Below are 15956 nucleotides of genomic sequence, written 5' to 3' on the forward strand. Positions count from 1 at the left end.
ATTACCATCTGACGGTTGTTTTATGACCTATATAAAAATCAATTTGTGGCATCAGTTCAGTGACTAGTGGACAACTGTGATATCCTTGTTGGTAGTCTCAGCCAAAAGAACAGAGGATTAAGTGGGCACAGAGAACGATCTACCACACTCCCATCACCCAGGGGTGATCCCTGCAGATTGGTGTGTAGGGAAGCTTTAATGGTTACTACATTTTGCTATACTATTCTGTGGACAAGAAGGACCTTTAGTCTTCAGCAGTTTTCATAAGTACTAAAAATCACTCAAAGGAAAAAAAGTGGGGTTTCTATATTTCACTTTTGCCTAGGCTGGGGGGCGGGGGGGAGGAGGACATGGCGGGGGAAAAAAAACTCTCCTGATCTACCAGCTCTGTACTGTTTTAATTCAATACATGCATATAGTACTTCCCCCCTCCCCCTCTCCACTATGCTGCATACCTTTTAGCAGGCTTCTTAGGCTCGGTCTACACTACAAGCTAGGGTGTGATCCCCAGCTCACAGACATACTCATGCTAGCTCAAGTATAAATAGTAGTGTAGCCATGGTAGCATGGGCAGCAGGAGCATGGCTTAGCTGTGCTACGTACAAACCTGTCTGAACCCTCTGAATACACACTCAGCATGGCTAAGCTGGGCCATCGCTGCTACTGCCCATGCTACCACAGCTACACTTTCATTTATTACACCGGTGCTAGCTGTCACTGAGCTACTACGAGTAGGTACCTGCGAGCTGGGAACCACACCCCTAGCTCATAGTGTCGACTATAATGCCATAAGAAGATAGCAGAACAGAGTAACAGTATAATATACCTGTGATCAGAGAAACCTGTTTAATTTTTTTGTTAAATTCCCAGGGCTGACAATACAGTTATGGTAAGAAGATTGTAGATTTCAGTTGTGGCCAGTTTTGAGAACCTGTTATATACCAGTGCAAGTGAAAATACTGCTTTGCTAATCCTAAAACTAACTTTTTCGAGGGGGGGGGGAGAATTTATAGAAGTGTGAAAATCATTAAAAAACATTTGCAGCACCTGCCAATTATGATCTCATATATGCTGCATAGTTCTGTTCTACTTGCAGACTTCTGTTCCATCTATGAGCAACTAAGACACTTTTCTGTGTATGTGAAACAACTGCCATGATGTTTTAATATCAATTGTCCCAGCTATTACCAGATGAGTGCATAAAAGATCTCCTCACACTATTTACTTCAGAACGCAAGTAGTTAAAAACATAAGATGACTTATTTTGATTCATAGTGCATTTTATGAAATTATCTTTAAATAAACTTGTTGCATACTTGACAGAATCATCCTTTCTAAAGTCAATTCAAGAGTATTTTCAGCATCTCTGCTAAAGCCAAAAAGATGGTTTTTTAGGCAATTTTTGGAATTGTATAGCAGTGCTCCAAATGTTCAGGCTACAAGTTACAAATCTGGGCTGCTGGAGAAGAGAAAGTGCAGATATACTGCTTTTCATATATATATATATATACACACACACACATATACACACACACATTGTATATATTATACACACACTTCTCCCACTCTCTTAAGATCTTGGTAAAACAAAAATGAACCCATTATTAACCAAAACTAATGTTGATAAGCCTGTTTCCTTGGGGAGGGGAAAAACAATAAATGTGGCAGAACCCAACAGCACCACAACAATTAATATCCCTGCTTTCACACATTTCTAATTTGGCCATTTTAAATTCCATCTAGCTAAAAACTGATACACCATACAGGTGACACACTAGCAGCAATATATTTTAAGAAGTGTAAATCAACTAAACTGTTTGTAAAGGTAGACCACCTCAAAAACACTTCTTTAAAGAATCTTTTTTAAAGCCCCAGGTTAATAAAAATATTGACATTTTTATATTCAGTGTCATTTATGTGGAACAGTAATTGGACATTTGGGGGTGGGGACTGGAAATTAAACAACTAGTTTATTTTTGTTTGGAAAATAAATACAGAATATGCGCTACACCAGTGGTTCTCAACTGAGGTACATGTGCCCCAGAGGTCTTCCGGGGGTACATCAACTCATCTGATTTTTGCCTAGTTTTACAACAGCCTACATAAAAAGCACTAGCGAAGTCAGTAAAAACTAAAATTTCATACGACTTGTTTATATTGCCGTATATAGTATACACTGAAATGTAAGTACAATATTTATATTCTAATTGATTTTATAATTACACAGTAAAAATAAGAAAAGTAACAATTTTTCAGTAATAATGTGCTGTGACGCACTTGTATTTTTTTGTCTGATTCTGTAAGCAAATACTTTTTAAGTGAGGTGAAACTAAGAGGTATGCAAGATAAATCAGACTCCTAAAAGGGGTAGAGTAATCTGGAAAGGTTGAGAGCCACTGTGCTACACAACAGGCAAATTTTTCAAAAGTGGATGCTAAATTGTAGTTACTCTATGCACACTACTGTTTGCACATGCAGCTTTTGTTCTCTAGTTATATCATGCATAAACTCCTCAGATTTGCATGAGCAAACTGTATTAGCATACAGCTCTCCAATTTTTACATGCAAATGTTGCTTGCAGAGACTAATTTGAGGTTTTGTACGTGCAAAAACTTGGATGTACAAACTTTGCTGGTGCAACTTGACAGATGGGTAAAACTTCCTTTGAAAATTTGGTCACTGTGCTGTACTTCAAAATTCAATTAATTCATTATGTTTTTGTATTAGTCTATTCTCCCCTCATACATATATGTAAACTCCATTAAAGTTAATGGCACTTAAGTGGATACTGAGGAAGAGAGGGAGAACCCTAAACATCTAGGGTTAGATTTTCAGCACCCATAACTGGGACCAGATTTTCAAAACAGCTCAGCATCCAGCAGCTCCCAGTGTGCTCAACAGAAGCTGCTGACCAAAAATATATAGTTCTTTTGAGATTTTGGATTTTTGTCAAATTTAAATTTAAAAGGACTTAATCCTAAAAATTAAAGGCTAGATCCTGCAAAGTCTTACTTTGATTTCACTGGGACCATGCACAGGAGTAACTTATGCATGCTCAACCATAAAGATTGGGCCCTTGTTGGTAAATGGGGCACATTTTAGTAAGTTGATAAAAATGTTAGTGGTTTAAAAACCACTTTATTAGAAACTGCTGATCATGTCCAGTAGATGTTTTCCATAATTAGTTATACTATGTAGTACTGCCATATTGCCACTATGGAGCTATATACCTAAATGTTACTAACATCAACTGTAAATCATAAGGGCAATTTTATTAATATTGCAGAAAGGGATAACATCTTCAAATCCTGAAAAGTATGATGCATTTTTAGTTTAGGGTTTTTTTTTAATTATTATTATTTATTATTATTATTAAAACAGGCTCCAACTTAAAAACAGGGATTCCAAAGGTTTAAGACTTTTTGACAAATTTAAAAACAATTTTGAAACTTCGGCATATGAAATATTCTTGCCAGGCAATATCTTTCTATGCAAGAAAAATGTAGATTTTTAATATCCCAATTGTGATTTAAATATACAGAATGTTTGACAGACTTAACTGAACCATGCAGTGTCACATACTATAAATGGAGTACACTGCTACCTTGATATAACACCACCCGATATAACACGAATTTGGGTACAACGTGGTAAAGCAGTGCTCCGGGGGGAGCGGGGCTGCGCACTCCGGTGGATCAAAGCAAGTTCAATATAACACGGTTTCACCTATAACGCGGTAAGATTTTTTGGCTCCCAAGGACAGCATTATATCGAGGTAGAGGTGTATTATACCGAAACACAGTGTACAGTAAGATATGGTTGCTGGTATATTAGTAATAAGTGCATCAATCTAAGGTTGGGTAGTAGTTTCAACAGATATCATTTTTACTACTCTAAGACCTATTGAAATGAATTGCATATGCACCCCATTGATTTCATTAGGTAGTAATAATAAAATTTAATTGGCTGTTCTTTGTATAGTAATATCACCTAGCAAAACGACAAAAAAACCAACCAAGGATATTTGACAGAGCATAGACCAGTTCTCAGAACAGAAGGTTTTTTTTATTCTGCCTTTAACTCACTCCCTACTGGTCTCGGGCTTGGTTCCCTGACTAAGCGCGATGTTAGTTACTACAGGCGCTGCAACCCTACACACAACAGGGTAAGGTAAGGACAGCGTAAGATTGCCTTTGTACTGAAGGTCCAGTGATAAAAGATCATCATCATGAGCTCCAAATTTGAGAGCATAACTCAGATTTCTAATGTTATTTTAATGTATTTATGGTAAAAGAAGGTAGCTTCTCTCCTTATGCTGTACCTGCTGCTGCTCTACCAAGCAATGCTCCTTGTATGGTACAGGGGGGCATACAGGGACAGGGAAAAGAGCAGCATGCTAGGTTAGATGAATTACTGACAAAACTGCTTTAAAATCAAAATGCATCATGTGAAAACGAAACAGCAAGGTGCATTAAAATAGCACTTTAATCACATTCGTGTTGGCTTGCGGCTTTGTTCACACTTGCATTTTAGTAAAAAGGAAAATCTAAACAATAGTAAGATTTCTAAAATAATTGTGTCAACATGCCTTTGTCACCTGAAACAGCATAAAAATCATGCCACATCCCATGCCACTGTCCAAAAGCAAGTGATATCTGAGAGTAAAAGCTTCCCCATGATTTACAACTAAATCTAGATATATTCATCTTCCTCTCAACAACATATACAGCCACAAAATAAAAATCTCTAGTCTTTACTTACCTGGTGGTAACTGAAAGTTCTGAATATTAGTTGGATTCTGAGGTGCCTGAGGCAGACGAGGTGCTAAAACTGTAGGAGTCAAAGTTGCTCTGATACCACTTGTAGTTGCTGTTGGAGTCCTTGGCAGACTTTGTGCCACTGTACTGGCAGTGCCCTTAGCCATTCCTGTAGGGGTACCAGGAGCTGCAGGAGGTATCCCTCCGGGATTGGGGGCCACATTGGAGAGCCCAGCTTGCATAGTTTGCCCAATTATCATGTTACCCCCTGTAGTACTGGGCTGGCCACTAGCAACTAGTGTCTGTTGCTGGGATACTGCATGCACTATAGTTTTAGGAGACTCTGATTTGATGACCTGTGTGGTGGGTGCTGCCGGCACACTGGAACCAGGTTGGCTGTTCACAAGTGATGTTTGGAGGGAAACTCCAGAACCCACAGTGACTGCAGCAACAGCAGGAAAACTCCCCACACCGATGGCTGAATTGATCACAGTATTGCTCCCATTCTGGGTGGCTGCAGCAGTTGCAGCAACCGTGGGTCCTGCTGTGTGAATTGGTGGCCTCACCAGTGCTACAGTAGGCCCCCCACCTACAATGCTTGGTGGCGGTTGCGAAGAGATTACTGTGGGGGATGAGGATGGGGCGGAGGACACAGCAGTGCTGAGGAAAGAAGTCTGGATGACAGTGTTAGAAGCTGATGGCAAAACAGCATTAACTGTATTTCCTTTCCCCACAGATCCAGGTCCATTGTTAACTAGAGGGGCAACAGCAGGTGCAGCAGCAGGATTAGCAGTTGCAGGAGTCCCAGAGAAAGCAGCACTTCCCGAATGGTGAGAGTTCATCACCACATTACTCCCATTCAAAGTTTGCACCGTTGTGGTCCCAATTTTGCCATTCCTGGTGGATAAGGCAGTTGCCATGGTACTGATAACCACTGATTTGCCCTGACTGAGGGTCCCTGGAGCAGCAGCAGCTTCAGATCCTCCTCCTGCTGCTGCTGCTGCTGCGGTGGTGGTGCTGGTTGTAGTGACTCCATCCAGAGCTGAACTCTGGGATCTGGTGTTATGATTAATAACGCCCCCTTGCACTCCTCCAGCTCCTGAAACAACAACAACAACAAGGTTCAAAGGATAGAATGTGCAGGAGGAGAAAAATAGAGAGGAAGTGTGCTCCTCCACCCTCCCAAGCCTTCTTCACCCCCCATGCTGTGTGCATTGAGACAAGAAAAAAGGGGTTGAAAATACAAGTCCTCTTCCTCTGTGTAAAGAGGTTATCCTGAGGCCCATTTATTCCCCATACAGACACCTGGCAGCAGTGATATTAATTATAGCACCCCCATGAACAAGAGAAAAAGGGAAAGACAGACACACAACAAGATAGGATCTGGACAATAAAGGGGGTTGAGGGGGCTTTTTTTCCCCTACACTTTCTTCTCTCCACCATTCCAGGCCTGACATTATGTTTAACAACATCCTTTGCACTTCAGTTCTTGCAACTAGAGGGAAATGGAGAAAAAGAGTGGGAAAGACATCAATAAAGAGTTCTCCCTGTGCCCTCTATACCTTGCACACTCTACCCCCAATCCTTTCATCTCCTATAGTAGAACCTAGTAGTATCATGGAGTTCAACTAGTACAACAGTGTAAAAAGTAAGGGGTGAGAGCTGTCAATCTGACAGAAAAAGTTTCCATAAGAGGACTTCGTCTATACCAGGGCCTGCTGTTGTGATTCTGCTCCTCAAGCTCCCACAACCATAAAGAAAAATATGGGGAGAAAACAGACTTGGACACTGAGGACACTATAATGTGGCCTCCTGCCTGAGACCTCCTCATCCCACTTTAATGAGGCCTGGTATCATGATTAACACCAGCCTTGGCAGTCCAGGTCCCAAATTAAGGAGCGAGAAATGAGAAGGGAGCTGTCACAGATAACCCTTATAATGTGTGTCTCAGTAGCTAAGAGGACCCTCCTGTAAGATCCTCATTACAGACCTGCTATTATTAATGTCAGCATCCTCTTACACTTTTCTCTGCTTCTTGTTGCTGAAATGTGTGTGGGGAGGTGGGGGGGGGGCAGAATCATAGATAGATAGTGGGCAGATAAGGATATTTTTCCCTTCCCTAAAAACAAAACCTCCCACCTATTCTCAAAGTGAGACCTAATATTACAATTAACATCATTCCCTTATAACCCAGCTCCTCCATCAAGGGGGCAAACGTTCACAGACAGATAGAGAAGACATTCTAAGGAGGAGGATAGGGGTTGTGCCCTGAATTCCCCCCCTCCCAAATGCCAGGACCTTGTGTTGCCACAACACCCCCTTGAGGGAGAAAGAGGAATGAAAGGTGTTGAATGCCCCCTCCAAGCTCCTGCTACAAGAGGGGCAAGGGGGAATATCCAGATAGATATGGAGGGAGGCATTTTTAGGGGCTTCTTTCCCTTGAAATCCCTCCTCACTTCCTCCTCTACAGGAAACGGGTGTCATGATTAATAACACCCCTTTGCACTTCAGCAACAGAGAAGGGGGAGGGGAAGGAGCACTCAGACAGAGATTGGAAGGCACTATCAAGTGGGAATCTCCCCAATAAACCCCACCATCCAATGTACACCAGCAACAGGGAAGGCAGAGGAACATTCAAACAAACTGGGGGAAAGGCATTATCAAAGGGATAGTTCCCCCCCCCCTTGACCCCTATGATTAATAGCACCCTTTTACACTCCAGCAACAAGGTAAGAAAAAGAGAGAGACTGATAACCCATCAGTGTCTGTTTATGGCTCTATCATGGGGGGCAGTACCCCCACATGACAAGAAACACCTCACCTACACCCCAGGAACAAGAAGGGGGAGGAGAAGCACAGTCAGACATATACTAAAGGGCCTGGTGTGGGGGGGGCTCTCCCCAATATGATTTATACCACCCCTTGCACTCCAGTTCTTGTCACAACAACAAGGAGGAGGAGAGAGGGAAAAGGGGGGAAAGCACTAAGGGAGGGAGGCAGTCAGAGCTTGGGAGTGGGGGGAGGGGAGGCCCCTTTCCCAGAGAGCCCCCCACCCCTGCCCAGGTTACCTGCTTTTGTGATCTCTGGGGCACTGAGTCCCATCTTGCTGCTGCTGCTGCTGCTCTCTGTTTGGACATTAGCATTGCCTCCTACTACTACTCCTCCAGGGCTAGGGCTAGGGCTGCTGCTGCTGCTACTGCTGCTCACAACATGGTTCCCCAGCAGCCCCCCAGCGGCCCTGAGGGGCTCCTGCGCCTTGTGGTGCTGGTGGTGATGACCGGAGGCCGCCAGCTGGGACTCCAGGGAGCCCACCAGGTCGCTCACCACCTTCTCATCCACCTCCGTGTTCAGGAAAACCTCATCCAGCAGATCCGAGCCCGCCGCCATCTTTTTTTTGGAGGGTTCCTGTGAGCTGCTCCCTCCTCCCCTTTCACTCCTCCCTCCCACCGCCCCACACACGCTGCCCTCTCACTGCGCAAGCGCGCAGGCCTCGGCTCACATCAGCGGCCGGAGAGGGATTCCGCTCGCTGATGATTGGCCGCCAGCCGCCTATAAAAGCCCGGGCAAATGGCTGCGAAGGCTTAGTTGGGAGTCGGGCTGCGGCGGCCCGGACGCGACGCTGCAGGAGCAGCGGGGACAGAAGGTGGGGGGTGGCTGGACAGGGAGCGGGGCGAGGCTAGTTCGAGCGGCGGGGGGGGACGGGGGCCGCACGCGGGGAGGGGACGGAGGGTAGAGACGGCAGCTCTTTGTCCGCCTGAGCCCAAGATGGCTGCATGTTTCCCTGCTGCTCCCTGCGTCTGGCCCTTGTCGCTGGAGCGAGTCTGAAGGGCGCCCCACACCTGTGCCAGCTGCGTGTAACTGATCCGCCGGGAGGGCGGGGGAGGAGCCGCGGCCTCGGGCCCCACGCCCAGCCTCGGCAGGGGGCAGCGAGCACCAGCCGGTGGGGGGCCAGGGGCAAAGAGCCCCCGCAGAGGCAGCGTCGCCCAGGCGGGCTCTGGGGGGCAGGGCGGGTAGCCGCGACCCTGCGCCCCTCTCCTCGGGGATGGGGCCGGCTCTTTCCCAGCGCCTGTGCCGCCTGCCTCCCCGCGCTGCGGAGCGGCCCTGGGGAGAAGGCGAGCCTGGCTGCAGGCGCGGGGCTGTGCTGCGGCTTCCCACCGGGGCGCCACAGGAAAGCGACAGCCCCTGGCCTTTTCCCCTCGCTCAGTAAGTGTCGCTGCTCCGCGGGGATTTCAAACGCCTCTCGGGGCTACTGGAGCGCTCCGCTCCCGGCCCCAGCTACCTGCCCCGCTGGCTGGGCCAGCTGCGCTGCCGGCTACTGGAGCTGGGAGTGGGACGGAGCGAAGGAGGGCGCCACTAATCTATGTGCAAGGCAAGGTGCTGTCGCGCTTCCCTGAAAGTGAATTTAGGAAACTGACTCAGCAGCCTGGGGGCCTCGGGGTGGGCAGTCCCTTCAACCAGACAGGCTGGACTAAATCAGCGCTGCGAATGCGTATACAGGGGGGAAGGGATTGGGGTAACTGGGTTTAAAGCCTGGAAAAAGAAACTGGGAGGTGGCTGTGTTGAAAGCTCCACAGCGAAGTGGGGGCGGGCTTAGTCAAACGTCTCAACTGTTAAACATCTCCACAACTTCAGCCTTTCAGAGGAAACTAAAGCTTTGAATCCAGAGCAGCTACAGTTTAACAAAGAATGCACCATTGTGACACACTGTAAATGCTGTTCCAAATTACAGCCAGAGAAATGCATTGAACTTAAGTTCTATTTTGAACAGTACTACAGAGGATAGTACCCATTTAGTTTATAAACCCTTCCCACAAGTGCTTGGAGGGGACAGTAGTCTTTAGCAATACTGAATCGTAGTAGCTATGCTTCTTAGTGATCCCTAATCTTACAGAGATACTAGAAGTTGCATTTGAACATTATTGTGTGTCATCATAAGCAAGGAAGCTCAGCTAAGGTAAAAACGCAGACTGTCCTTTAACTGTGATAAGTTATTTACTTAACACTACCTTCACTGTCCAGAGTAACAAATATTAATTGCAAGATAAGATTCCTGCTATAGTGTCCAGTCACTTTTATGCTACTGCTCATTAAAAGGTATATGGTAGGCAAGTTAAGGTAGTAACAACTTGTTTAAATATTACAGATCAAGGTTTGCCTTACCTCTGTTTTGTTGTTCACTTGGAGTGGCTAGATCTTAATGTTGAAATTTGTTGCAGTAGAATAGGACTCAGATCCTGTGTAGTTCATTATTGTTTAACAGTGCATGGATCTTCATGTCCTAATGAGTCACGATGGGCTGCAAAGATGGAGACATGTCAGAGTGATACTCAAATATTCTCCAAGGCTTCTCTACTTCAAATAGGATAGAGACAGTATTGAACACAAATTCCTCAGTGTTAGGATATCATTACTTTCTGCATTATACATCTCCTGTGATCTATGTAGCCAGCACTTCTTTTGCATGAAGTGAGTCACTTGAGCAATGTTTAGCTGTTAGGAGGCAAGAAGGGAAAAACAGAAAACTCCTGTGTATCTTAGTCACAAATGCCCCTCCCTAAAATCAGCTGGCCAGTCTAAAACAGTAAAGTCAGCTATCCAAATTCATGTGAAGGGAAGACAGACAATTAACTGTCACTCCCAAGTAAGCATGTTTGCAACTAATATTTGCCTGAAGTAGTACTGGATCTCTTAGGAATACACGGCTTATGATTGTAAAGTCTTGCTGCTTCTGCTTCCAGAATTAGTGACACCATTTTTTCCCGTTAATAGTTGGAGATATTCATAATGCAGAACTTTCTATGCTGTCGTTCTTATTCTTCCCTCCCAAACAGCCCTTATTAGAATTCTAATCTCTTCACAGAGAATTTTAAAAAGTATTAAAAGTGATTTTCTCACTCCTTCAGACATTTGAATGTATTAATTCATGTCTAAATTCCCCTAGCCGAACAGGTCAGTTAACTAGCCTTTAAAATGAATAATGTATCTTTCTATCCTTATTTTCAGTGATTTGATATAAACTTGCCATCCACCATTTCAACACCAGCCTGAAAGGAGGAGCAAAGAAAGGACCTGTTTCTTCTTCATACATCTTCCAAGCTTTATTTCTAATCAATATTGGTTGAAAAGAACAGCTGTAGTATTCTAAAGATAAGTGTCATCTTAGGGCTTGTTGCTCAATTCCAGCAATAACATAATAGCCATACTGGGTCAGACCAAAGGTCCATCTAGCCCAGTATTTCGTCTTCCAACAATGGTCCATGCTAGGTGCCCTAGAGGAAATGAACAGAACAGGTAATTGAGTGATCCATCCCCATCACCAGCTTCTGGCAAACAGAGGCTAGGGACACCATCCCTGTCCACCCAGGAACTTATCTAGTTCTTTTTTTGAACCCTGTTATAGTCTTGGCCTTCACAACATCCTCTGGCAAGGAGTTCCACAGGTTGACACTGCATTGTGTGAAAAAATACTTCCTTTTGTTTTAAACCTGCTGCCTAATTTCATTTGGTGACCCCTAGTTCTTGTGTTATAAGGAGTAAATAACACTTCCTTATTTACTTTCTCCACAACAATCATGATTTCATAGTCTATCAAATCCTCTCCCTTTACAAGCTGAAAAGTCCCAGTTTTATTAATCTCTCCTCACATGGCAGCCGTTCCAGACCCCTAATAATTTGTTGCCTTTTTCTGAACCTTTTCCAATTCCAATGTATCTTTTTTTAGATGGGGCAACCACATCTGCACGCAGCATAGATTTATATAAAGGCAATATGATATTTTCTGTCTTATCTATCCCTTTTTTAATGATTCCCAACATTCTGTTTGCTGTTTTGACCACCGCTGCACATTGAGTGGATGTTTTCAAGAGAACGATCCACAGTGACTCCAAGATCTTTCTTGAGTGGTGTAGACAGGTCGGACTCACCCCTGCAGCGTCTCCTGCTGGTGACTCCGGGAATTAGCTTGTTCCAGCCCTGGAGCGCCCTCTGCAGGCTGGTGATCCGCCTGTCTTCAGGCCCCCGTGTCCCTCCCTGGACCCGGTGCCCTTTTATATGGAGGTGCTGCCCCCTGGCAGTAACCCCTTTTCTCTCAGGGCTTCCCCTTCTCAAGGAACCCCCACCCTCTATCCCTACCTTGCCTCAGTATATGGCTACTGCCAGTCATTGTCTAGCCCTACGCCCTGAGGCAGACTGCAGTATCAGCCTACTCATCACTGGCAAGGTTGGGTTTGGACCTGCTGCCTTGGCCTACTCCTGGGCTGCCCTCTGCAACCCCCAGTACCTGTTGCCCTATGCTAGGCCGCAGCCTGGGGCTTTCTAGGCTGGAGCTTCCCCAGCTCCTCAGCCTTTCCCCAGCCCTGCTTCACCCTACGTACCTTATCTCAGTTCCCTGCAGCCAGGCCCTTCTCCCTCTGAATGCAGAGAGAGACTGCCTGTCCTTCTAGCTTCCCTGGCCGCCTTATAAGGCCCTTGGCTCAGTTTGGGGCATGGCCCCAGCTGTAGCCACTTCCCCAATCAGCCCAGCCTAGAGCAGCAGCTCTCAAGCCCTGCCAGGCTGCTTTTAAACCCCTCAAGGCAGGATCTATTGGGTTTCACCCTACTACAAGTGGTAACAGCTAATTTAGACCCCATCATTTTATATGTATAGATGGGATTATGTTTTTCAATGTGCATTACTTTGGATTTATCAACAGCAATGCAGTGGCAGGGCTGCTCTCCTTTTAAACGCCTCTTTTACAAGTGAATGGTACCTTCCCATGCTGCTGCTTTAGGTAGGCATACCTCCATCTAGGCATTACCCACATTAAAGCGCTTTCCAATTCCGTTAATCAAAAAGGGGTGGGAAATCTGGAGTAGAGGTCCAGGTACAACCCAGAAATGGGATAGTGATTATTAGCTTACAGCAGCTGCCAGAATGACTCCAAGGACATAAGAGGATAGATGTAAACTATAGCAGCCCTGATCACATCAGGATGACAAAGGTAGCCAAAAGCCATCTTTTCTTCCTCTTTGCCTACCTGGGCTGAGTAGAGCCCCAGGTTGTAGCCATAATGGAAAAAGGCAAAAGTGAGCAATGGAGGGGAGAATTGGGGTAAGAGGGAAGAGCTTAAGTAGAGGCAGAATTAAAATAGCAATAGGAAGGAGCAGATGACATCTGATTTAAGGACATGGCAAGCTAGCAGGACTCTACAGTCTTCTACTGCCAGTGTTTTTAGGGCAATTAGACCCCCTAGCTTATGGTCACATGGGCCCAGATCCACAAAAGGTACATAGGTGCCTAAGTTCCTGTTTTGACTCCACAAAACTACTGTCAAATCATGTAGGCACTTAAGTTTTCAAAGTAAAAGTTTCCTAGGCATCTGTGTTTGTCTCTGGACATACACACAGGTACCTTCCTCTAGGCATCTGGCTGCCTGTCTCTTCCCTAAACCCCACGAGGATTCATGACTGCCTAAATTGCAGGCAGGGCCCAATCCAATAGGCATGCTCAGAGACTGCTTACCAGAGTGGATCCCATTCAAAATCTGACCAGAGGAGGTGGTGCTGCTCACCTTAACTTTTAGCTCAGTATTGAGCGCATTGGACCCCCTCTGGAAGAAAGGGAAGAAATTGAACCTGGGTCTCCAACATACTGTGCAAGTGTTCTAACTAAAAGTTAAGGTGGGACACACACACCAGCTGTTTTATGCAAAGTAAGGCTGGCACCTAACTCCTCACAAGAAACAGCTTAGGAACCTAAGCCACTTTATTCCAGCCAGCAGGTTCCAATTTGTGGATTGCTAGGCAGGGCCAGATGCTTCCCCTGCAGTCTAGACTTAGATGCCTATCTCAGAGAGGAGCCGGGCTTAGCACATACCCACTGTGGTCAGCGTCTCCCGCTGGCTAGCTTAGGCAGTTCTCCACCAAGTGGAATGGCTTTTGTGGATCACATTCCTAGGTGCCTATGCACCTAAACTCAGGCTCTGTGGATTGCAGTATTCATGTGATTTTTCTAAGTGCCTAACAGGCACCATTATGCTCAGTACTGCAACCCATAAATCCCTTTGTGGATCCCACCCATAGTGAATTAGAAATAAAATCCAGAAGTCTTCATTCTCAGAGCCTTGTTTTAAACACTTGACAAGGCTCCTCTCACATGGTAATAACTACCCTATTGGGTAAGTAACAGCAATACAAAATTTAGATAGAAACCCATTTAACTTGTATATTACGCTATAAGCAATCCTACAAGCTCCTATCCTTTCACTCTCCCCACATGGTTTATTTTTCAGTGGAAGCCATTTATTACATCCTTCAGTGTAGGGAACCATGCCTTCTCTAATGTTCTGTGATGTGCCTACTGCTCTTTTGGATGCTGTAAAACAATAAACAGACTTTAAAATCAGTATCATAGTGGAAATTTCCTTGTAATACATTACTAATTTTTGGTGCCACTGCCTAAAGTCCAAAATTCTACATACAGTAAGAACTACACAATCCACCTCACAATTAAAAAGGAAAGATCTTCACCTCAGTCTGCAAGGATCAATCATACAGGTGAACCATGGAAATTGTTGATGGGAAGGACTGGAATATCAGTCCTGCATCTTTGAGCGAAAGCCTTGCTTTGTGCTCACAAAAGTGTACCTTTATAATGTACTCCCCTCTCTTTATTGCAGTTATAGCACAGAGTGACTGATCCTATATTATTTAAAGCTTTAAATATTAAAAGCAAGTTCCCTTCAGACAGCCTGCAAAGATCATAGCACATAAGTGTTACCATATGAGGCTGAAGGTGTTGGAGTTGTTTAAGAATCCTTAACCAGGGCCTAAAGCTCACTACAACAATCTATCTTATAACAGTGATCAATTAGTGGAGAGAGAACATCTCTGAGCAAAAGATGCAATTTTCAAGTGTTTCAATGGAGAGGGAGTAATTTCTGATCATAAACATATTGAATATCTGTTAATGCCTAGTGAAAAATGACCCACATGATTAATCATAGCTGTAGCAAAAGTCCCCATCAATAAATGGGTGAGTTGTGGAACAGCCAACCTCCTACTGATGGGTTGTGTACAAACCCACCCATTGGTGCTTCCAACATATACAAGTTGGGTTTTAACCATTGACACAGTCAGTCCATAAATGCAGTTGAAGTTGACAGAATTTCAACCTAATTAGATCATAGTAACCCACCTGGATCAGTGTATCAACTCAAACCATGCTACAAAACACACACTGAGCACTAAGGGTGATATGCCAAATGCTTGGAAAACTTTGTTGGTTCTGATGACTAGTTACTCATTAAATACCAACTGACATCTACCGGAAAGGATCTGAGCCACTCCAAGGCACTTTATATATCGTGTAATTATTCTAGTAAGATATTCTATTTAAAAATTATGAGCTCTGTATACTAATATTGACATCATGGAGTCAATCAGACTTTGCACTTACAATCTGATTATCTTAAAGTGCTCTGTATAAATAAGTACCATAAAACACACTCAAGTGATTTGGCCAGGGTTGCACACAGAGATAGCAACAGAACTGAAGACAGAATGCGGGGGTCTCCTGCCTCAGTCCTCTAGTTTGACTATTAGATTATACAGCTTCTCACTGATTGAGACATGTTGCACCTCTGATGTGTGTATTGGTTTATGGAATTCTTTAGAAGCTGTATTATACTAAATGGAATGGGTGCCAACTAAGAGGATTCCTGATAACCTAGCTGGAATTTACTGCTATATATTAGTGTGAAGAAGTTCAGCCCATCAGTCCAGGTAACAACATTCTCTTAAACTGGGCTAGTATAACTATTTCACAATTTACAGCAAATAAGTACAAAAGAGGACAACTCACTAGTTGCAGGCAGCACAGAAGTGGGTTTTAGTCATTTAAAAAATTAAGGTCTCCTGTTTTCAAAATAAATGTTTGCTTTACTTCAGCATGTTTGTGCTATAAAAGCCTCTGTATTTTACCTAACAACAATAGACCATGACTGTATGAGAATATTCTGTCCTATTGATTTCAGTGTCCCAGTTTTTTTATGCTGTTCCGCTGTTACAGAACTAGGGATCTACTTTTGCAGAAATACTTTTTTCCCACCTTTATTCTTAACACTTTGTTCACATCTTCAAGTATGATAGAGGATCTAGTGACAAATTTAGGTGTGCTGTGCCAACAAGAGGGACAAAAAGAATATAGCTCCTGTTGAAGAT

General features: G+C 44.4%; 1 protein-coding gene and 1 long non-coding RNA gene across 15 annotated transcripts in view; one reads left to right on the plus strand and one right to left on the minus strand.

Moving 5' to 3' along the window:
- The window catches only part of TAF4 (TATA-box binding protein associated factor 4), an 86602-nt gene that overhangs the window by 58544 nt on the left and 12102 nt on the right, over positions 1-15956 (minus strand). For 10 of the 13 annotated variants that reach the window (XM_039498928.1, XM_039498927.1, XM_039498929.1 and 7 more), the window contains 2 exons: positions 9918-10053; positions 4762-5856 (listed from right to left, as the gene is read on the minus strand). In XM_039498928.1, the coding sequence (XP_039354862.1) occupies positions 4762-5677 (916 nt within the window). In that variant the 5' untranslated portion in view covers positions 5678-5856; positions 9918-10053. Of the gene's footprint in view, positions 1-4761; positions 5857-7825; positions 8160-9917; positions 10054-15956 lie in introns of those variants that run through there. The other 3 variants (XR_005587896.1, XM_039498926.1, XM_039498924.1) reach the window with 1 other exon arrangement.
- On the plus strand, positions 1142-10919 carry LOC120380974. 2 transcript variants are annotated; one of them, XR_005587899.1, is made up of 3 exons: positions 1142-1237; positions 5494-5587; positions 10761-10919. It is a non-coding gene; the product is annotated as an uncharacterized LOC120380974 (long non-coding RNA). The 2 variants fall into 2 exon arrangements; XR_005587898.1 differs by lacking the exons at positions 1142-1237; positions 5494-5587 and adding an exon at positions 9537-9711.

Source organism: Mauremys reevesii, linkage group 13 (genome assembly GCF_016161935.1).
Source record: "Mauremys reevesii isolate NIE-2019 linkage group 13, ASM1616193v1, whole genome shotgun sequence".
In the NCBI taxonomy this organism is placed as follows: Eukaryota; Metazoa; Chordata; order Testudines; family Geoemydidae; genus Mauremys; species Mauremys reevesii.